Source organism: Armigeres subalbatus, chromosome 1 (assembly GCF_024139115.2).
Source record: "Armigeres subalbatus isolate Guangzhou_Male chromosome 1, GZ_Asu_2, whole genome shotgun sequence".
NCBI lineage: Eukaryota > Metazoa > Arthropoda > Insecta > Diptera > Culicidae > Armigeres > Armigeres subalbatus.
Window position 1 is genome coordinate 2,595,966 of NC_085139.1, and position 21,292 is coordinate 2,617,257.

At 45.3% G+C, this 21,292-nt stretch overlaps 6 protein-coding genes across 6 annotated transcripts; 1 reads left to right on the plus strand and 5 right to left on the minus strand.

Moving 5' to 3' along the window:
* Nucleotides 1-1,156: 1,156 nt before the first annotated feature.
* On the minus strand, nucleotides 1,157-2,069 carry LOC134219378 (uncharacterized). Its single transcript, XM_062698102.1, has 2 exons — nucleotides 1,368-2,069; nucleotides 1,157-1,279 (listed from the first exon to the last, which is right to left on the minus strand). Exons 1-2 carry the CDS (start codon nucleotides 2,067-2,069, stop codon nucleotides 1,157-1,159), a joined length of 825 nt encoding a protein of 274 aa, XP_062554086.1.
* A 35-nt stretch (nucleotides 2,070-2,104) lies between these two features.
* Nucleotides 2,105-4,423, minus strand: LOC134219387 (uncharacterized). The gene has a single exon (XM_062698113.1). It carries the CDS (start codon nucleotides 4,421-4,423, stop codon nucleotides 2,105-2,107), a length of 2,319 nt encoding a protein of 772 aa, XP_062554097.1.
* Nucleotides 4,424-5,967: 1,544 nt separating this feature from the next.
* Nucleotides 5,968-7,060, minus strand: LOC134219398 (uncharacterized). Its single transcript, XM_062698123.1, has 2 exons — nucleotides 6,734-7,060; nucleotides 5,968-6,039 (listed from the first exon to the last, which is right to left on the minus strand). Exons 1-2 carry the CDS (start codon nucleotides 7,058-7,060, stop codon nucleotides 5,968-5,970), a joined length of 399 nt encoding a protein of 132 aa, XP_062554107.1.
* An 8,115-nt stretch (nucleotides 7,061-15,175) lies between these two features.
* LOC134207994 (zinc finger protein 678-like) lies at nucleotides 15,176-18,188 on the minus strand. Its single transcript, XM_062684099.1, has 3 exons — nucleotides 17,917-18,188; nucleotides 15,951-17,857; nucleotides 15,176-15,885 (listed from the first exon to the last, which is right to left on the minus strand). Exons 1-3 carry the CDS (start codon nucleotides 17,925-17,927, stop codon nucleotides 15,380-15,382), a joined length of 2,424 nt encoding a protein of 807 aa, XP_062540083.1. The 5' UTR covers nucleotides 17,928-18,188; the 3' UTR covers nucleotides 15,176-15,379.
* Nucleotides 18,189-18,411: 223 nt separating this feature from the next.
* LOC134207997 (coiled-coil domain-containing protein 12) lies at nucleotides 18,412-19,416 on the plus strand. The gene is made up of 2 exons (XM_062684101.1): nucleotides 18,412-18,763; nucleotides 18,834-19,416. Exons 1-2 carry the CDS (start codon nucleotides 18,639-18,641, stop codon nucleotides 19,177-19,179), a joined length of 471 nt encoding a protein of 156 aa, XP_062540085.1. The 5' UTR covers nucleotides 18,412-18,638; the 3' UTR covers nucleotides 19,180-19,416.
* Nucleotides 19,177-20,973, minus strand: LOC134207996 (spindle assembly abnormal protein 6 homolog). Its single transcript, XM_062684100.1, has 4 exons — nucleotides 20,707-20,973; nucleotides 20,031-20,647; nucleotides 19,418-19,968; nucleotides 19,177-19,365 (listed from the first exon to the last, which is right to left on the minus strand). The coding sequence occupies exons 1-4, from the start codon at nucleotides 20,857-20,859 to the stop codon at nucleotides 19,253-19,255; spliced, it is 1,434 nt and encodes a 477-aa protein (XP_062540084.1). The 5' UTR covers nucleotides 20,860-20,973; the 3' UTR covers nucleotides 19,177-19,252.
* Nucleotides 20,974-21,292: the final 319 nt, after the last annotated feature.

A 21,292-nucleotide genomic window follows, 5' to 3' on the forward strand; every position in this document is an offset into this window, starting at 1 on the left:
TTTTATACGCTTCTCCATCGATGACGGCAGTAAGTGCCAACGGGCATACATATAGATCTGCGTAAGATGGTTTTAGGTGCTTAAGGTGGGTTTACGCTAACATTCTCCGACCCGTATTGCTGCAAATTCTTTTCAGCCATACCTCTTACTTCCACCTCAAGCACAGCCACCTTGGTAACTGGTCGTTGAAGTACTCCATTAGTTGTCTGCACATCTACTTTTCGTACCCTGCCATCACTCCCAGGAAACACCTTCACAATTCTTCCACGTACCCAGCTGTTACGAACTCCTTCATCGACCACGACCACTAAGTCTCCTACCTCTACCGGCTTAGTATCATCGAACCATTTTGTTCGTCGGCAGATCGTGGGCAGGTAGCCCTTAATCCACTTCTTCCAGAACTGGTCCAATAAACTCTGCATGTGATTCCAGTTAGCCCTAAGTGTTCGTCCGCTGGAACTAACTGGTGTCTGAGGCAGTTGAGTAACACCGTTTGTGCTTAGCATCAGGAAGTGATTAGGCGTTAGAGCTTCTTCATCCTCAGTACTCAACGGAACAAATGTTAATGGTCGAGAATTAATGATACCTTCAATTTCTGCCAAAAGTGTGTGGAATGTTTCCTCATCCGGGTTTCTGCTGGTTGTTAACGTTTGCAACGAAGTCTTCACTGTTCGTACCATCCGTTCCCATGCGCCGCCCATATGGGGAGCAGCAGGGGGGTTAAAACGCCACTGTGTATCACGATTAGTGAAAGTTCCAGCCAAAGCACGATTCACTGCAGTTAGTTGCTCTCGTAGTTCTCTGCTTGCTCCCACGAAATTTGTACCTTGATCACTATAAATCTCCTGTGGCGCCCCTCTCCTAGCGATAAATCGCCTGATGGCCATCTTGTACGATTCGCTGGACATATTATAAGCCACCTCAAGGTGAACCGCCCTAATAGTGAGACATGTTATTAAAACCACCCATCTTTTCACATTGCTCCTTCCGATGCGTATAAAAAAAGGTCCGCAGTAGTCGATCCCTATGAAAGTGAACGGCCGGACATAAGGGGTCACTCTCGCAGCGGGAAGAGGAGCCATTCGTGGTGCTTGGGGGACCGCCCGATATATAATGCACCATGAACATCGCTTTGCTACCTTCCGAATGATTGTTCTTAAGTTGGGAATGTGGTAACTTTGACGTAGTTCATTAGCCACCGTTTCTCCATAGCCATGGGCGTACCGTTGATGGTAGTGTTCAATAAGCAACTCGGTGACATAATGTCGTTTAGGAAGGACTATAGGATGTTTGGGTCCATATGAAACAAACTTAGCGGCACCAATCCGTCCGTCTATTCGTAGAACTTCAAGATCGTCGAGAAATACTGTAAGCTTACGCAAGGAGCTACTTCTTGCCAAACGTTTGGCATCTTCCGGTGGACATTGCTTGTTTTTGCGAATTATCGCAATCTCCTCAGGGTACTGTTCAGACTGTACCAACTTCCATAACACGACTTCAGCTTTCACAAATTCTTCTCTAGAGAGTATGTCAGCACTGGTTATTTCGAGAGAAGATTTTTTGCGACAACGATTAATGAAGCGAAGAATGTAGGCTATCGTCCGAAGAAGTCGTTGAAATTTCGAGAATCGCTGGTAATCGATAAGATACTCCGCATTCGCCCGATGGTGAGCGTGCACAGATCGCATTTCTTCCAAGGTGTCCGGTGGACAAAACTCCTGTTTCGGCCAACCAGATTCAGCTTCATAGAGGAATTCAGGACCTATGAACCATCGACTATCGGCTTGAAAACTTGGGCCTTTACCCCACTTCGTGGCTTCATCCGCCACATTGAGTCGCGTTGGAACCCACCTCCATTCATCCGGCTTCGTCTCGTTCAATATTTCGCTAACTCGGTAGGCCACGAACTGCTGGTACTTCCGCTGGTCTGAGTGAAGCCACGATTGAACTGTTTTTGAATCGCTCCAGAACACACGCCGGACAAACGGCAGAGTGTGGTTCTCCTGAATCGATTTCATCAGGCGAACTCCGATAACTGCGGCTTGCAACTCCAATCGAGGAACCGACATTGGTTTCAAAGGGGCTACCTTCGTTTTAGCAGAGACTAAGGATCCAGTGTTCGATCGATAATACGGAAATAAGCTGCACAAGCGTATGCTGCCTCACTTGCATCTACAAATACGTGAAGTTCTAAGGTTTCGTAGCTACGACGATCATAACCAGGAAAATAGCAGCGTGGAATCTTCACTCGATTGAGGCTTTCTAGGACCTCTACCCAGCGCCGCCACTGAATGACCAGTTTATCCGGAATTCGTTCGTCCCAGTCTATGTTAGATCTCCAAATGTCCTGGATCAAGCACTTGCCATGTACAACGAATGCTGCCACCAGCCCAAGGGGATCAAATACGCTCATCACGACTCTCAAAACTTGGCGTTTTGTCGGGATTGAATGTTCCGACAGCAATTGAAGAACATCGTCTCGTAACTTCAATGTAAAGGGCAGATTATCGTTTTCTGGAAGCCAAGTCATACCAAGAAGTCGTTCTGAATCGGTGGACTTTTCTGCAATAAAGCTTTTTGTAACTTGGGAACTACATCCCCCGACCCGTTGAAGAACTTGTTTGGAATTCGAGAGCCAATTACGAATTTCGAAGCCTGCGCTTGCATGGATCTTCTTAACTTCTAGTGCACAACGAACCGTTTCTTCCACCGTGTCTGAACTGCTTGCGTAGTCATCTACATATGTGTTATTTATAATAGCCTCCGCCGCATCAGGATATACTTGGTTCCATTCCTCAGCATTCTTGTTTTTCACGTATTGGGCAGAGCATGGTGAACATGTTGACCCAAACGTTGCAACGTCCATAACATATTCCTTTATCGGATCATCAGGACTATCCCGCCAAAGAAAGCGCTGAGCTTGTCGGTCTTCTGGTCGAATTACAATCTGATGAAACATTTCTTTTATATCACCTGTGATAGCAACTTCTTTCTGCCGGAATCGGAATAATACGGATGGCAACGATGTAAGCAAATCTGGACCCTTGAGTAGCATTGAGTTTAATGACACACCATTGGTTTTTGCGGCAGCATCCCACACGACCCGAACTTTCCCTGGTTTGTTCGGATTCTGAACTACTCCTAATGGTAGGTACCAGACTTTTCTAGGATCACTATCGCTTGATTCTTCTTCCGTTAGCCTGTGAGCGTATCCTTTCACTTGGTAGTCGATTATCTGTTGTTTGACATTCGCATATAATTCTGGTTTCTTGGACAAACTCCTTTCCAGGCACAAAAGCCGCTTCACCGCCATGAATCGATTATCTGGAAATTCAACGTAGTCAAACTTCCACAACAAACCAGTTTGGAACCGGCCAGACACTGTACGGATGGTTGTCTTCTCCAGAATCTCCCGCGATCTTCGATCCTCCTCCGCTTCAATCTGTGGTATAAGAGCTACACCAACACTTTCGGTGGAGAAAAAATCCTTCACGGTATCATGTAGTTGTTGATCGGATGAACGGCTACCTATGTGTAGAAGATGATGATTCGGCGAGCCAGGAAGTCCTGCTTTACCGTAAATAGTCCACCCAAGCCTTGTCTTTGCTGCAACCGGCTCACAGTATTTACCTTCTCGTTTTTTCAATGTCAGCAATAGCTTAGCATTATCAACGCCTATAAGGATACGAGGTGCAGCTGTTGAGTAGCTGTCGACAGGAAGACCTTTTAGGTAGTCGAACTTCCGTGAGAGATCATCATACTCCAAAGACTGCACGGGGAGATCCAAACTTTCCACCGTTCGCACATACTGCAACAAATGTCTGCGATTTTTCCCAGCCGCTGAGATTTCAAACTGAACGTTTTGTGAATCATTTTCAGTTCGTTTGATATTGCTGGTCCACTGCAAACACAAAGGTTCCGCTTCACCTTCAACGCCTAGTTCGCTAGCCAAATTCTTCTCAATTAACGTGTACGATGATCCATCATCGAGAAACGCCAACGTGTTAACCGTCGCCTTTTTTCCATAAAGGGAGACGGGGATTATCCGAAAAAGCACCTGGCTTTGAGGCTGTCGATGAACATTCACTGTTGCTGAAGGGGTTGAAGTTGACTGCGCTCTCGTTGACGACGTTGGTTCATTAGTGTATGGCTGAGGATTCCCAGGATGCAATAGCTTATGGTGACGTGCTTCACAGTTGTCTACACCGCACACAGTTGCCTTACACGGCCATTTACCATGAGGAATCAGGCAACGACGACAAAGGTTCAACTGTTGGGCAGTCTTCCATCGGTTCTCTAGCGCCAAATTTTGGAAACTGTAACAATCTCTCACTTTATGTCCGTTCTTTTTACACATAAGACACGGTTTTGGTTGGTGGGCTGCATACTCTCCAGCTTCCTCTGCGTTGTGTTCACGATCCATTTCCACGGAATGAGCATTTACAAACCCTTTCTCCTTTTCCCTCGATTTCTCCTGCTTCCGTTGCGGTTCAGTGTACAGTGTTACCACAGATAACAGATGTTGAGGCTGGCATCCCATACGTGTGTAAACATCCGCAACCGTTAATTTAAATGTATTTTAAATTGGGACCGCGTTTGGCAATCGATTGGAGATGGCGCAAGAATCATTGTTATTGAAAACGCAGCCCGATTGCGGCTGTCAAATGCATTGGCTGCGTTCGACGGTTGTAATTCAGCTGCATCCTTAGGTACTGCCGCAATCAGTTGAGTAGATGGCAGTAGTGGGCCAACGTATATCAATTCAAAAGTTTACACAGGATTTTCAATAATATTTGTTTTAGCTTCAATGTCTGTTATCTGTGGTGTTACGTTGCTTGCTGCGGACACAATCGTTGTCATGTATCCGCTAAAGGCCCGCAAATCCACTACTGGTAACTGTCGTTGGTAGAGGACCCAGTCGAGTTTGACATTTGCTGGCAGCTTGTCCACTAGTTCCTGCAGCAAGGAGGATTTGACAAGTGGGCATTCATGCCCATTGATTGTAGCTGACTGCAGAGATTCTGCACCACGAGGCCGAAACTGATTAGGCTCTCTAGCTTGTCTGCTCTCGGTGCTGGTGTTGAATATACTTTGTTCATCAAACATTTCACAATCAACTCCGGGCGTCCATACAGTGTCTCTAAAGTCACCATTACTTGTGGAACAGATAATGGATGATATAAATGTCCTCGAACCGCCTCCTTAGCATTACCTTTAAGACAGCGCTGAAGTCGCATGAGGTTTTCGTCGTCGGTATACCCACACATACGCGTTGAGTTATTGTAGCTGCTCACGAACAGCGGCCAGTCCATAGGATCACCAGCGAACTCAGGTAGCTCTTTTGGCACTACATGTCTTGCGGCGATTTGCTGTGCACTTGGACCACCTACCAACGTTTTGTTGGCCATAAGAAGGGAACCCCCTCACGAAGAACAACAAATACTAGAGTTCCCTCTCTACACCACGGCAGGCTACTGACTGATACTTCTGCCAGCAGCTGCAGTTCTCTTTATTCAACAATAGGTATATACAATACATCCATAACAATATTTCTTAATCTATACCAAAGAGCAACTACAACTAACCGGCGCCCGCTTCTTATCCATCTTCGATCTACAGCGAAGCGTCGCACACTACCTGATATTCCAACACTCCTCCTTAGTGTGCACGCCTCGCAACTCCCCTGGCTCCTTCTAACACCGAGCCTCCCGTCCAGAGCTCCTCCTCGCCGAACAATTCCTCCTGGCCCAATCCGTTGCCCGTACAAATGGCCTCTATCCGACGTTTGCACAGCACCCTCTGTTGACCAGCTCCTGAATGTCCCGACGCTCCTCCTGGACGCTGACCAGCCAGCATCCTACCGAACGTTCCAACCTCCTGATGAATGCCGTCCGCCGCTACCCAAGACTTACGTGGCTGATCCATGATCCCACTGCGCCACGCGACTTATGCGGCTGATCCATGATCTCACTGCGATAACGTCGACGGCGATAACATCCCACTAAGATGGAGAACGGGAATCGTTCCTGGGCCCATAACCTGTTGGAGAGCGCGCAACAGTGGACAACAAACGTACAGCGGACAGATAAAGCGAATCGGGAACGTCGGAACGGAAGAAAGAAAAACAACCACTCAGTTGGACTTTACACGAACGAATACAATTCTTATTTATTTACATTTGACATAAACAATTAATTCGACAACACATCAACAGTCATGGTGTGTTCATTTCGCATATCAACATTGAGTTGTCTCGATTATGAGGGGTGACGATTGCACGTTAAAGTTAATTTCAACACCCCTCCTCAAGTCGGCAACCCGATAATCACATTTTATTATCACAGATCGACTTGTAAATAGTCACTTCACTTTCAACTTCGAACACTTGATCTTCAAGTTCAAGTTCAAACAATCTCAATCCTCTTCTTTCGTATTACTTCCATTTTCTTTTGTTGAAAATATTCACCCCTCCTAGCCGCAAGCTTCGTCAATTCGCATAAAATTTCTTCTCTCTGCACACTTTCGACAACTATTGATTCTTCATCCGTCGTCACTTTGTATCTTTCGCTTTCATTATTTGCCTTCTTTTTTATACTATTTCCATCATTTTCTGCAACAATTTGTCCACTTATCGCCATTTTTAATCATTGTGCTTCTGGGCGCTGCTACACACTGCTTATGCAGAGCACTTTGTATCCCATTACCATTGCTGTATTCGTTTTGATTGGCTTACGTCTAACACATACTGCTTTCCATCATAATGCGCGGCAGCCATCACCGCGCCATATTTTGTAATTTTCGCTTTATTGCCGAAGAAACTGACTTCCATTCCCGCTCTCGCAACACGATTCACCGAGAACAAATTACAGCTGAGGTTGGGAACGTACAGCACATTCTTTACTTCACATTTCTTTCTCATATTTCCAACCGCTGAGTACACTACAACATCGCCAGAATATTCCGCTAACAGCTTTTCACCACTTGCTACAACTACTTCAACCGGCCGCTCCAGACGCCGCATCATGCTGAAGTAATTACGGTCGTTCACCATGTGGTCCATCGCTCCAGAGTTTAAGAACCACCACAGTTTCCCATTATCTCTTCTTTCTCTTCTTTGGATGCCAGAAATGCCACATCCGCACGATCCAAGGATCTCGTGTCTTCAACAGCTATGTCCGCTCTACGATTCTGGAATTTCCTCGCATATTTATCTCTACCGTAATCATTCGCATCCGATTCCACCAACACATTCACACGGCAATTGGCTTGTTTGTGTCCAACTCTACCGCATCTAAAACACTTTAACTTCTTCCAGCTTTGTCTGCTAAACATGGCAACACGCTCATCTTCGCCCCCAGGGGCCAGCAGATTTCTTGTTTTCATGTCCACGTCGAGTAAACGCTTCTTTACAAAAGCCATTGTAACACCGGTTGGAAGCGTTTCGATTGCAGTCACTACTGAATCAAACGACGGTGGCAGCGTCAACAACAAATGACAAACCGCGTCGGAGTCTTCAACAGCCGCACCACTTTCTTTCAACTCCCGAATCAAACGATCAAACTTCAGCAGGTGTTCCGACAAACTATCACTCGCATCCTCCACATACTTCAATGTGAGGAGCTGCTTCCGGATAAACAACTGTCCGGCAACACCGCGACGCTCGAACACCGCTTTTAGTATGTCCCATATTTTCTTCGAAGTCGCACCGTCTTTCACTAGTTCAAGCTGGCTGTCAGCAATCGCCTGAATTATCACAGCTTTATACTTTTTCTCCGCGGCTTTTCGTTCCACCATTTTCTTTTTCTTCTCCGACTTTACACTAGCGGAGTCGTCCGCCATCAATTTAAACTCGTCGATCTCACTCATCTCCCGGTGGAGGCAATCCAGCAGATCGAACGTGTCGAGAACGGTTTCCATCCGAAACCTCCAGTTGTGGAACCCGGACCCGTCGAACGCGGCGATTTTCACTTTATCGTCCATACCTGGGCCAATAACCTGTTGGCCGAAGAGGAAGGGAACCCCCTCACGAAGAACAAAACAATACTAGAGTTCCCTCTCTACACCACGGCAGGCTACTGACTGATACTTCTGCCAGCAGCTGCAGTTCTCTTTATTCAACAATAGGTATATACAATACATCCATAACAATATTTCTTAATCTATACCAAAGAGCAACTACAACTAACCGGCGCCCGCTTCTTATCCATCTTCGATCTACAGCGAAGCGTCGCACACTACCTGATATTCCAACACGTTTGAGGATCGTTGACTACCCTATGTGACACTAGCGGTGTAACTATGGGATTCGATATACTTGATATACTCGAAACAATAGGATTGGAAGGAATACCGATAGGAAACGTTCGTTGCTGATTTGGGTAATCCGGGACATTGTATTTGTATTGTCGCGAGGAATAATCGACAGAGCTAACCGGTAAGAAATGGTTACCGGAGTAGTTAGAAACTCTCGGCAGATTAGAGGAATTTGACAAAAGAACTGAATTCCAATGCTGCATAGACCTTGAGCTAGTTACGGTGTTCTGAGGTATACAATTCGTGTCAAAACCCTGAGTGTAGCCTAATTTCGAATCCTGCATTTCTACGGTGTGACTAATTGGAATTTGTACGCGTGTATTCACTTCCTGGCCCGCTTGCAATGGGACTTGCATATTTGACTTTCCTGAATGAACTATATTACTCACACTAGCAGCCGGTGCATTCGACGTACAGGAGCCACTCGGATCCGGAAAGCCATGATGACTGGGCTTCGTCTGCTTAAGGGTGGCAAATTGTTGCTGCAATTCTCTGAGCTCTTTTTCCAGATCCGCTCTAGACTTGTCACCGACTTGGGGTGGAGAAATGTGACCCATAGTGTATGTCGGCCGATCAAGTGGCTGCGTAACTACAGGTGGTGATATTGAAGCTGTTGTAGTATGCGTGACTGTACGCGTAGTCTGCCTCGCATACACTGGGGTACTAGACGTGGTAGGTGGAGATGGCATCACAACGGGAGTAAAATTGGCGGAATGAACGGAACGAGGAACTATTGTTCCTCACGGTGCAATATCGTTGTTGTTGTGTCCACCGATAGTTGCTTGTGTATTGACAGGAACGGTGGATTGTGCCGAAGTGGATGGAAGAGTTCCGCCACCCGTGTTACCAGTTGCTCCGCTGTTGGGGCCAGCTTCAGGGATTGGCGTGGGACCGGTGGAAAACTTGCTTGTTCCTAAACCAGTTGCCATGGCCATATCGTGATTCTCGACCCACTGTTGAACTTCGCTTAACCTGTTCCGAGTGCTGAAATCGCTTTTCGGCTCTTCCCATCGTTCGAACGTTCCTCTTCGTTGCAAAACCTCGTACTTTTTGTCGATGTACCGTTTTGCAATCTCAATTTGTCTCTCATAATCCTCTTCCTTCGCTCCTTTTCTTCTTCCAGTGCTTTTCTTTGCATGACAGCTTCTTCTTCCGCTTGCTGCGCGAGTAGCTTTTCTTCTAATTCTTTTTCCTCCTCCAATCGAAGCAATTCCAACCGCCTCCTCGCTGAGCTGGTTTTGGATGCCTCTGATATCAAGGATACCCGACCAGATGGAAGCCTACATTTTTCACAAGCGAAGCTGTTCTCCTTGATATTGTCGTCTACTTTTGCACAAGAAAAATGGAACCATCTTTCACACATGTCGCACTGTACCATCCAGCTATCGGCCACATCTGGGCGATCACATAATGGACAACAACCTATAGTGGATCTTTCATCTTCCGAGATCTGCCGGACAGCACTGAGACGCCTATTGGCTGCTGACATTTCAACCGACTAAAGGTGTGGTTACAAACCTTAAAGTTTGTTGCAGTAGATGCGACAAAAGATTTTTCGGACGCCTTTTTAGCAACTCGTTTATGTTGTGAGACTGCTTTAAGCTGCGGATTTATTAATTCAATGAGTTAACTTTCCAATGAACAATTTTGTTTAACTTACGTTTGTAGTCCTTGTTTACCTATCTTTTTAACTTGTCTGTCTATCCGCAACTTTCGTTAAATTTACAATATAATCAAATAAACCAACGGAAATCCAAATTTTATAATAACTAGCTTGCCAATAGTTTTAAATTGTTTTTGTTTTTATACGCTTCTCCATCGATGACGGCAGTAAGTGCCAACGGGCATACATATAGATCTGCGTAAGATGGTTTTAGGTGCTTAAGGTGGGCAGCCCCTCGCTAGCTCTTGCAGATGTAAACAAAAACTCGGAAGCTGCACCAAAGCAGCAGCAAAGGAGTGGAATCATATTTTTCCATGCTTCTAAATTGTTAATGAGGATGATTTTAGGTACGAAAAGGTAATGACGTGCATCACCTAAATTCTCCAGATGTTACAACGTTGAGCTTCTGGCGGTACTCAGCCGATACTCCTTCCGCCGACAATCGCTGGATATTGTAACGCATCGTTCGCTGTGATCTTTCGTTCGATAAAGTTGACAACCGTGATCGAATTTTACTGACAACGAGGTAGTGATCAGAGTCAATGTTCGGACCTCTGAATGTCCGCACATCGATAACATCCGAGAAATGGCGCCCATCCACCAGAACATGGTCTATCTGATTGCAAGTTTCACCATTTGGGTGTCTCCAGGTGTGCTTTCGGGTATTCTTTCGTGCAAAGTAGGTGCTACTGATGGCCATCCCTCTGGCAGCAACAAAATTTACTAGCCGTAGGCCGTTGTCATTGGTAGCGGAGTGAAGGCTCTCCCTACCGATTATGGGATGGAAAAAGTCCTCTCCACCGACCAGAGCGTTAGCGTCTCCGATAACAATTTTCACGTCATGCTTTGGGCACTCTCCATAGGCTTTATCAAGACATTCATAAAACGTCTCCTTCACGTCGTCGGATTCATCGTTTGTCAGTAGTAAACGTTAATTAGGCTGCAATTGAAGAACTTGCCCTGTATCCTCAACACACAGATTCGTTCGCTAATGGGTTTCCACCGCATCACCCGCTTCATCTGCTTGCCCATCACTACGAAACCAACTCCATGCTCTGCTTTTCCGCCGCCGCTATGATAGATGTTATACTTGAATGCAGTGTTGGGAAGAGCAGCCGGAAGACGTTGATGATGATGACTGGAATCGTGATGATCAGCGTGCTATGGCGACGATTGGATTATGTTTAGAAGAGTCGCAGTACAGCATCATCAGGAACAAGGAAAGTGCGAAAGAAGTGTGGGAGTCGTTAAAGCGATACCACGAAAAGCCGAATATGACGTCACGAGTGTCTCTTTTGAAGAGGTTATGTTCGTTAAATCTCATTGAAGGTGGAGATATGGAAAAAACATCTCGTTGTGTTAGATGAGCTTTTTGAGCGCCTGGAGAATGTGGGTCAGAAGCTCGATGATACGCTGAAGGTAGCAATGATCCTGAGAAGCTTGCCGAATAGTTTTGACAGCCTTGTGATGGCATTGGAAAGTCGCGCGGACGTGGACATTACGCTTGAACTGGTTAAATCAAAGTTGCTGGATACGTACCAGCGTCGCGTTGATCGGTCGGTCGATGGAGCAGTAGTGGAAAAGGCTATGAAATCGAACACAAAACGTGATAATGGAAAAGTGTGTTTTTATTGCCGGAAACCGGGACACATTAAGAAATTCTGCCGCAAATTTCTGGCCACACAACAGAGTGACAGTGAGTCGGAGTCGGTGGGTAAGCGGCCCCCGCAGAAAGCAAAACAGGTGCAAAGGTCGAGTAAACCGTTAAGTTTTGTCGCGGGACATGCTGCGCAAAATGCGTGGATTCTAGACAGTGGTGCGTCCTGCCATATGACCAGTGACAAAAGTTTCTTCACCTCGCTGGTGGAATGCGCTGGAGCAGATGTCGTGTTAGCTAACGGAAACAAAACAAAAACGGCCGGAAATGGTGAAGGTGTACTCATGCATGATGGGCGTTGATAGTGATGGGAAGCAAGTTGAAATCCGCATCACTGATGTACTGTTTGTACCTGAGTTGGATGGCAGTCTGTTGTCTGTCGGCAAAATGGCAAGTAAAGGATTCATAGTGCGGTTCGCGAATGACGGTTGTGATATTGTGAACAGTTCTGGTAGCGTCGTCGCCGTGGGTGTACGTTCCGGAGCATTGTACGGGTTGAAAGTGGTGGAACGAGCGATGCAGTCAGTCGGGGACTGCCACACACAAATGTGCCGACACTTGTGGCACCGGCGTTTTGGCCACCGGGACCTAGACGCAGTGAACAAAGTGATTACAGACAAACTCGGCAGTGGTATTGTTGTAACCGACTGTGGAAGAGAGGAAGTATGCGAAACTTGCCTCGAAGGGAAAATGGCTCGGAAGCCGTTTCCAAGTGTAGTGGACAGAAAAACGAAGCAAATTTTGGATCTCATACACACTGACTTGTGTGGGCCTTTCAGCAGTGTCACGCCGAGTGGAAATCGGTATTTTCTGAGCCTGATCGACGACTATAGTCGGTTCACTATCATCTATCTGCTGAAAGAAAAGTCGCAGGCCAAAGACAAAGTGAAGGATTTTGTCTACTTCTGCCAAAACCACTTTGGAAGAAAGCCAAAGATTATCCGATCGGACGGTGGCGGTGAGTATACAAACAATGATTTACAAAACTTTTATGCGAAAGAGGGCATTGTTGCCCAGTGTACCACCGCTTATTCGCCTCAATCCAATGGATTAGCGGAGCGCAAAATCGTTCTCTCAAGAGATGGCCTCATGCATGCTCCTAGATGCGGGGATGGAGAAAAAGTACTGGGGCGAAGCCATTCGTTCGGCAGCATTCCTACAGAACCGGTTGCCGTCTCGTGTGATCGAAGGAACACCGTACGAAAGATGGTATGGTACGAAGCCGGCGCTGGATCGGTTGCGTGTATTTGGTAGTGTTGCTTACGTCCACATACCAGATGCACATCGGCGAAAGTTGGATCCCAAATCGAGAAAGTTGACTTTTGTTGGATATGCTGAGGACAAGAAAGGCTATCGGTTCCTGGATTTGACCACGGACACTATCACCGTTAGCAGAGACGCATCATTTATTGAGTGGAATAACGGCTCATCACAGATTGAGATCTCGCACATTCAGAAGAATAAGCGCCTAAGTCGAAAATGTTTTAAGAAACAGGAGGAGTTGGCGACGTCGGACGACGAATTTACGGACGCCAATTCAAGTGACGAATTCAAGGGGTTCAACGATATAGTAGTTCAGGAGGAGCACGTCGAAGCGAGTCCGCAGAAACAGTTGCCTATCCGGTCTACACGGGGTATGATGCCTAACAAGATGTCGGATTACGTTGTCGGAATCGCTTTCTATGCCGTTAATGAGCCGATGACTGTTCGTTCTACAGAAAACCCAGATAAGAAATTGTTCGTGAAGAAAGTTGAAGCGAAAATGTATAGCGATGTGAAACAGAATCGACCTGTGCTGGAAAGGGATGGAAGACTGAAATCAATTTCTAGCGCTAACATCACCAAGGAGGATCTACCAAAGAGAAAGTCGGAAGTTTGTAAGTGTGAACAAGTTCGTAACGATATTCCACGGATGCATCGTTCGCTGAGAGTTGAAGATCATGGAGATGCGGTAAGACTCGCGGCTACAAAGCAAGACCATGCTGAGGGTGGCTGGGTTCGATTCCCGGTGCCGGTCTAGGCAATTTTCGGATTGGAAATTATCTCGACTTCCCTGGGCATAAAAGTATCATCGTGCTAGCCTCATGATATACGAATGCGAAAATGGTAACCTGGCTTAGAAACCTCGCAGTTAATAACTGTGGAAGTGCTTAATGAACACTAAGCTGCGAGGCGGCTCTGTCCCAGTGTGGGGATGTAATGCCAATAAGAAGAAGAAGAAGAAGGAGATAGTAAGCTGACGAATTGGAGATTGAGGAGGAGTGTGGAAGAAAGTGCAATCCCCAAACGTCATCATGCACAACCCATACGTCACGAGTGAATGAACGAGGCTGTGTCGTGCAACACCTCGTCAGTCACCACCACTGATGCTGTCACCAGATTCGGGCGGCAATTTTATTTTTAGTTTATACTCGACAGTGTAACGTTACAGTCATCAATAAAGTTTTTCTTTCAAAGCCTGTTAACTCTTTCACACTAAAATCGCGTGTGCTATTTCCCGAAGGAAAACTGTTGTCCCACTGCTATCCTTGTCCGCCAACAGTCTTGGGGTCCACGGCTCGGAATTTACGTTCTCCTGATCTGGGCCATCGGACTTCTTGAATAGCGGCCACGATCACTCAAACCTTCTGCAGTTCGCGAGCCAGAAGGCTCACTCGTCCAGGTTCATTTTTTAGGGTCCTGACATTCCAGGTACCGAGTTTCCAATCATAGTCCTTATTTCGTTGCCGGGCGTTTGCCAAAAATAACGTTCTCTTTTTCTTCTATCTCCATTTTTCGTGGTATTTGAGAGGCTTCAGTAAGCTATCTTACCGGGGTCGCGTTACCTACATCACGCTGGTGGGGCTGCCACCTTGGGTATAGCTGACGCGATACAGCATTTCGTTGATCAGCCGCTGGGTACCAGGCAGACGCTGTTTGAGCCGCACCTCTTGGTGAAAAGAAGCTCGAGGCGTACCTTCTCACTCCAGCTGATGTCAGAAGGACAACAGTGCCCAGGCTGCACTACCAGCTAAGTACACAACCCTTAGCTGGCGTTTTTTTTTCATCGGACGACCCGTGGAAGCGTGAGATAGGAACTTGTGGGGACCAGATCTCTGTTGGGCGCTCCTTCCTTGATGTCGACTCCCATTTTGCAGCCCACAACATGCACGTTAGGTGGTGGTAAAATAACTGCGCGATGGATTTAAAAACAAATTGTTCTAGCTGTTACGTCTGTTTGTCTGTGGATAGACTGTGAAAGGGAGGCATGGAGACCATCTATCGAACAGCAGAACTGTCGATGCGTGAATGTTTTTGCTTAACGTCCTGGTTGTGGACGGCTTGGTTAGTGGTATGGAAACCACCGTGTCAAGACAGGCTGTTAGACGCGCTATTAGAGCCCTGACTTGATGCTTTTTTATTCTTCTATAACCTATTCAGATTACACCATTTATTAAGAAAATTATCGTGTCAAATATTAGAAAGAAAACTGAATGCATGGGAATTGGCATCAAGTTACTCTTTATCATGAATCGAGTTTCGTATAGATTAAAATGGAACAATTTAATTAGAACATATATTTTCAGAAAACAATTAAACTATAAATTGGTAGTTCATTTGATCTATATACAAAGTATTGGTAAAAATTTGCTTGATGAAAAAAAAAACAATCAAAGATTTACGAGTTGCTGCTGATGTTTATTCAGCAGCTATAGTGAAATAAATACCCAGCAGCAATAAGTGATCGATGGGTCCTTTCAAAACATTCAGCCACACTGGGATCCGAACGGAACATAATCATTTGTTGCGTTTTGCTGTCCAACCAGCACATACAGCGATGCGTCTTCATCTAGCGACGTCTTCACCACATCTGTCGGACACACGATACCCGGCTCGGTGGTCATATCAAAACTAGACAACTGAACCTCCTGCGGCCGAACATCGTGAGGCACTTGCGCATTCTCAGCTATCTCCATCAGATTGTGAGCTTCGACCGAAGCGGGAATCGCCAACGATGGTTGCTCGATGCTGAGCATCGTGTCGGGAACAATCGTCTGCGCGTTGATGCAATCGCTGATCGATGCAATGGTGATTATGGTTACGTCGGGCTTCGTTTCCAATTGGGGCTCATCGATTGGGTGAGATGTTAAAGCGTCATCATTAAATAAGAACAGCTTGCTTTTGGATTTGTAGTGCGATCGTTTGTGTCGACTCATAGTTGAACTGTGGTAGAAATGCTTGTCGCACAAGTCACACTTGTAGGGCTTTTCTCCTGGTAGGGAAATGTAATTTGATTAGTCTCTTTTTGCTCTAAATGTTCATAATCCGATTACGTACCTGAATGGATCCTCTTGTGAACCTTGAGGGCACCGGCCTGCGAAAAACTTTTCCCGCACATGTCGCACTGATACGGAACCGCATCATTGCTATGCAGGCGCTGATGTCGTCGCAAGTTTGAAAGCTGCTTGAAGATCCGGCCACAAACATTGCACTTGATCGAATTGGGATTCCGATGGTTATGTTCGTGCTCTGTCAACAGCAAACTGTCTTTGAATTTCAGATCGCAAAATTCGCACTTGGTTTCTTCAATTGCCAACGGGTGCTCCTGGTGAATGTGCTCGGAAAGCTGTCGATAACTGCCGAAGACGCTGGAACAGAAGCGACACTCACATTCTAAACTGATGTCCGGGGCCATGCACAGGAGGATGTGTTCCTTGAGAAGGGGCTTGATGCGGAAGCTTTTGTAGCAATTGGGACAAGTGAAAGGCCTTTCTCCACTGTGAATACGACGGTGCTCAATCAACCGAATGGTTTCCTTGAATCCACGACTGCAAATCTCACACTTGTACGGCGCATCCTGGGAATGGGTTCTCTCGTGCTGCAGCAAACAGGAAGATTTGTTGAATATTTTACCGCAAATTTTGCAAACGTATTGAATTTTTCCGGTGTGGATGTTCTCGTGTCTGCGGAGAGTACTCAACAGTGAATAGGAGTTCCCACAATATCCACATTCGTAGCGTTTCATCCCATCAACGATGATGATTTTGGTTGAAATCCTCTCTGCTTCTATTTTTGCGGTGGCCTTCTCATCGGCTTCCTTTTCTTGGACGTGTGTCCTCTCGTGCGCGTGGCAGGCAACTACCGAAATAAACCGTTCGCTGCAGTAGACACACTTGATGGGCTTCTCCGGTTCTTCGTGCGATGCCAAATGTTTATTCAACAACCGAACGGACGTGAAAGTGTTCGGTTCCTCGCACTGGAGGCACATGTAAGGCAGCTTATCGACGTGAGTGCTCAGGTGTTCGATGAGCGCTTCCTTGGTATCGCAAGGTTTCAAATCGCAAAGATAGCATTTATTGCGACGATTGAGAAATTCCTCATCGTCGGTAATCTTCATTTCGTGGTTCTTTTCATGCCTTTCAAGGTTGAACTTGGCAGCGAACTTCTTGTTGCAATATCGACAAACGAAGCGTCGATTGGCGTTCCGGATGGTGTCGTTCTCTAGATCCACCTTGTGGAACCGCCTCTGATGAGCCGTTCGGTTGATTCCTGTTGAGAAACGAGCCTCGCAGTAGCTGCATTTATGGGATTTGGCCAGATCGTGCATCTCAAAGTGCCGATTGAGACAAAATACCGACTTTACCTCACTCGATGCGCACTGTTTGCATCGGAACGGGATCATATCGTTATGCGTCTTGCGGAGATGAACTTTCAGCTCACTTAGAGATTGAAATTTTGTCAAACAAATATTACAGTTGGAATCCTGGCGAGAGCATTTCTCGTCATCACTTTCGCCATTGACAGAATTGTCGCCGTCGTTATATCCGCTGGCATCATGTTCATCATCTGTCTCAGAACTATCCTGGTGTTTTAGTCTCTTTCCTTTATTAACTGAATTTGAACGTTTCAATTTCCTCAGACGAACCGCTAGTGGAATATCATCTTCGTTATCACTCTTAATTTCAGAAGCCGGATTCAGTTCCGGAAATGGTTCGGTTTTGTCAACGACCAGTTCTTTTTTAATATCCACTTCCTCCTCCTCCTCCGGTTCACTTTTAATGTCAACTGCAATAGGAGGTAAATCGGTTTCACTAAATGAAGGAACGGTAGCAGTCATCGAAACTGGAACCGTTCCTGTTTCCGGTAGCATTTTTGCCAAAGGTGGATTCCCCTCATCGTCGCTTTCGTTCTCTTGCTTCACGATGTAGATTTCCTCGATGGCGTTGCTTGCCGATACAAATTGCCTAGAAGAACCTTCCTTATTTAAATAAAAAATGTTTTGCGTAAAACTTGTTTCGCTCACCTTAGAAGCATTTTTCAGCGATCGATCCCGAGAAGCCCTAGAAGGTCAATGATGTGTTTTGCATAACATCAGTCAACAAATCCGATTGATATGAAATCGTATCTTATTGAAATCGGTCAATCCGACATCAAGTTCAATCACCACGGGTCACGATAGCCTTGTAATAAATTAAGATTCTGGTAAATTATTGCTTGATTGATTATTTTGGCTATCTATTTTTACAAAAACATTTTCGATATAACCGCGGACTAAAAATGTAAATAAACCGAAATTATTAAAAATGACATTTTTCTGTACGCCACGTTAGCCCTCGGAGTTACATACTTGTCAAGATGGGTAACGTAATGAATGAACGACACCTGAATCCGCACTGTTAACTGTTTCTCGCGCTGAATATTATAAGAGCGTAACGAATTCGTTTCATCCTCTCTTCGATTTACGGATTTAGCATTTTTCAACTAATTGAATCTATTTTAATGTAAAGGTTTTATCACGTTTTATGATAGTACGATGAAAGATAATTATTTATAGTTTTTTCCAAGCTATAAGCGGAAGAGTGGACCGACGAATGGTTAGCGCTCTGCAGTTACGCTCTTATAACAATTAGTGCAAGACCTGTTTGTTTATTTCTTCCGATTTTTACGCTTACTATCGTAATTATTATTTTGCTTAAAAACTATTGCCTAATAATTTAGTGGAACCTAATCCACGATAGCGTGATAATGGAATCAGTCGGAAGGTTAGAAGAAGAGGCTCTGAAACGAAAAGAACGTTTGAAAAACCTTAAACGGAAACAGGAGTCGACCGCCAATGGTGAGTCCGAACAAACTACCGACGTGATCCCCAGGTAAGGACTGTCTTCAAGTTCGACGATTGAATTTTGTTCGGTTGCATGATCCAATTGGTCGCAATTCTAGGCCAGTTTTTCGCAACTACCGTCCCGAGAGTGAAGAGATTAAGGAAAACGCCCTGGAGGAAATTAAACCGGCCGACGTTGAAGCGGAAGTGAGTTCCCAGCTGGAGATGATGCGTGCCCCGATCGTCATCGAGGAAATTGACATTGCGAACCTGGCTCCCAGGAAGCCAGACTGGGATCTGAAGCGGGACGTTTCGAAGAAGCTGGAGAAACTCGAGCGGCGAACGCAGAAAGCCATAGCCGAGCTGATACGGGATCGCCTGAAGGCCGGACAGGACGACATCCTGCAGGCGGTGAATGTAGCATCCGCAGCGATTGCTGCCGGAAGTAAGGTAGATGACGACTAAGGTTTCTATTTTAATTAGGGTACAATTTAACTATATTTAAAAGACTGTACAATAATGAGAAGAGTATGTTCGGTTATTCGATTCGATTGTGTGGCTTCAAATAGCGGTTGGGCCACTGGGGGTTTAGCACCGATGCAGGTTCCGTATTCTGATTGTGCGACACCTTGATAATCATGTCATTAATTTCTACAAGAAGCAATGTTAATATGTTTTACCAACAGTCTGTGGAGGAACTTACTTTTCCGATATTTCTCTTCTATAGCGTCCGAAGTCTCCTTGATCCGACGAACAGTTTGCGCATATTCCTCACTGGCTGCTCTGTTTTTGATATGTTCTTGCTGAATCTGTTTGACCGTGTCTTGAAGTTCGTTATATTCCCGTTCCTTCTCATGGATAAGTTTTTCCTGTCGCATAGCAATTTCAGTTCGCAGTTCGATTTTATTTTTCAACTTGAGCATTTCTTTCTGCATGTTGGACATTACGACATTGGCGTTCGCAATTTCATCCGTCGTTAGCTGCAGGGCGTTTTTCTTCGTCTGGCAAATATTTCGCTCAGCTTCTAACTCCGCCTCCAGTTCTGACTTTTGTTTCTCGGAGATTTTGAGTTTACTCTGCAGTTCAATCATTTGCCTCCGTAGGTCAACGATTGCAGATTCGTTGCGGCCATCTCGGGTTTGATACGAATGCAGTTCCGTTTTGACGCGTTCTGCCTCTTCCCGAAGATGCCCGTTATGTGATTTCAATTTGATATTTTCCTCCCGCAGTGTTTCAAATCGTTTTGCCTCTTGCCTAAAAAATGTTTAATAAAATATAAATAAATAGCTAATCATCATAATTGCTGAATCATTTACAAAAAGCGATCGGAATTCGAAATCAGTTCCTTATTTTGCTGATCAACTTTCTCCTGCATACTGGATATTACAGCTTTCAATCGTTTCTCTTCCAACTCTTTCGACTCTGTGATGTGTTTAATCGTTTGCTGCAGTCGGTTCACTTCTTCGGTGTTTCGGTTGAAAATCATATTTTCTTGTTCCACTAATTTGTTGTTAAGCATTCGGACTTCCCCCTGCAGTCTGTGGATGCTGTCGTCTCGTCCGTTCAGCTCCTGTTGGTATTTTTGCATCTGGGCTGTAGAATTTGCCACCTGGTCTTGGAAAGAGAGCAGTGATTGATTGATGTGAAACAGAATCGTTTCCGTCGAAGCAGGTTCAATTTGCAGAAAAAGGTGCGTTAGATTCTTGAAAGAGCTCTTCTCGTAAATTTGTAACAACTGAACCGAATCGTCTTTGACTAGACTCATGTGCAGTTCCTCTTTTTTACACTTGTCGAGAATCTTCGTCAGGTGGTCGATGAATCCCTGAAACGTAACGTGAAGCGATTGTTCGTGCCGAATCTTTTCGTAGATGTTGTTATCGATGGTGGCGATGAACATTTTGGCCTGATCATTGCATTCGGTTAGACGAATTTGCTAAAACGGAAGATTTCTGAATAGTTTATAATAATTGTATCCAAATGCTGTATTCCTACAATCAGATTTACGAGATCCATCTTCTCCACGACGACATTGTATTTGAGCTGATTCCGCAATCCAAAGCAGTCACTGGTGATGGTCAGTGGATGGATAGGAAATAACACTTTAACCGCTCGCCGGCGTTGCGGATCTATAAAATAACTATCCATTGGATCTATGAAATAAATACACAAACGCACAGAAATTCACACTTCGCTAAACCGGGTTTGTTTACTTCAACGACTTTTCGGCTTTTTTCGCTTTTTTCTTTTTTTGTCGTTGTTTGGGTTGTCATTTACACTGAAAAACAAAACTACCCAAAAGTGGGTTCCTTTCACTCAAAATCATGCTTTGGGTCCTTTGGGCCAATAACCCAATCTTGAAATTATTTTTCTATCGGTAAATTTTCCTTTAATGACACTGACAAGCAAACAATTTACTCCCAGCTAAGTTTAATTTACCCAAAGTGGACTTTCATCGACACAAAATTGGGAAAACTGAATATACTCAAATTTGGGTTATGGGGCCGAACAACCCCGGAGAGGTGCTTGCATCTCGCTCTAGTTTTAACAACAATCGTTGGAAAGGAAGGGAAAACTACTC

Bases quoted from the DNA above. Each gene is read 5' to 3' on its own strand.
- LOC134219398 (XM_062698123.1), bottom strand. From the start codon at position 7,060: ATGGACCACATGGTGAACGACCGTAATTACTTCAGCATGATGCGGCGT. The intron at 6,040-6,733 runs GTAAGCCAATCA...GCTCTCCAACAG, and splicing joins GAAAGCAGTATGTGTTAGAC to GTTATGGGCCCAGGAACGAT.
- LOC134219378 (XM_062698102.1), bottom strand. From the start codon at position 2,069: ATGTCGGTTCCTCGATTGGAGTTGCAAGCCGCAGTTATCGGAGTTCGC. The intron at 1,280-1,367 runs GTATTTCTCGAC...AACATCCTATAG, and splicing joins GCTCCTTGCGTAAGCTTACA to TCCTTCCTAAACGACATTAT.
- LOC134207996 (XM_062684100.1), bottom strand. From the start codon at position 20,859: ATGGATAGTTATTTTATAGATCCGCAACGCCGGCGAGCGGTTAAAGTG. The intron at 19,969-20,030 runs GTAAATGATTCA...AACATTTTTTAG, and splicing joins TCGAATTCCGATCGCTTTTT to GCAAGAGGCAAAACGATTTG. The intron at 19,366-19,417 runs GTAAGTTCCTCC...TGCTTCTTGTAG, and splicing joins AGAAGAGAAATATCGGAAAA to AAATTAATGACATGATTATC.
- LOC134207997 (XM_062684101.1), top strand. From the start codon at position 18,639: ATGGAATCAGTCGGAAGGTTAGAAGAAGAGGCTCTGAAACGAAAAGAA. The intron at 18,764-18,833 runs GTAAGGACTGTC...TCGCAATTCTAG, and splicing joins ACTACCGACGTGATCCCCAG to GCCAGTTTTTCGCAACTACC.
- LOC134207994 (XM_062684099.1), bottom strand. The intron at 15,886-15,950 runs GTACGTAATCGG...TTTCCCTACCAG, and splicing joins TCACAAGAGGATCCATTCAG to GAGAAAAGCCCTACAAGTGT.
- LOC134219387 (XM_062698113.1), bottom strand. From the start codon at position 4,423: ATGGATCGTGAACACAACGCAGAGGAAGCTGGAGAGTATGCAGCCCAC.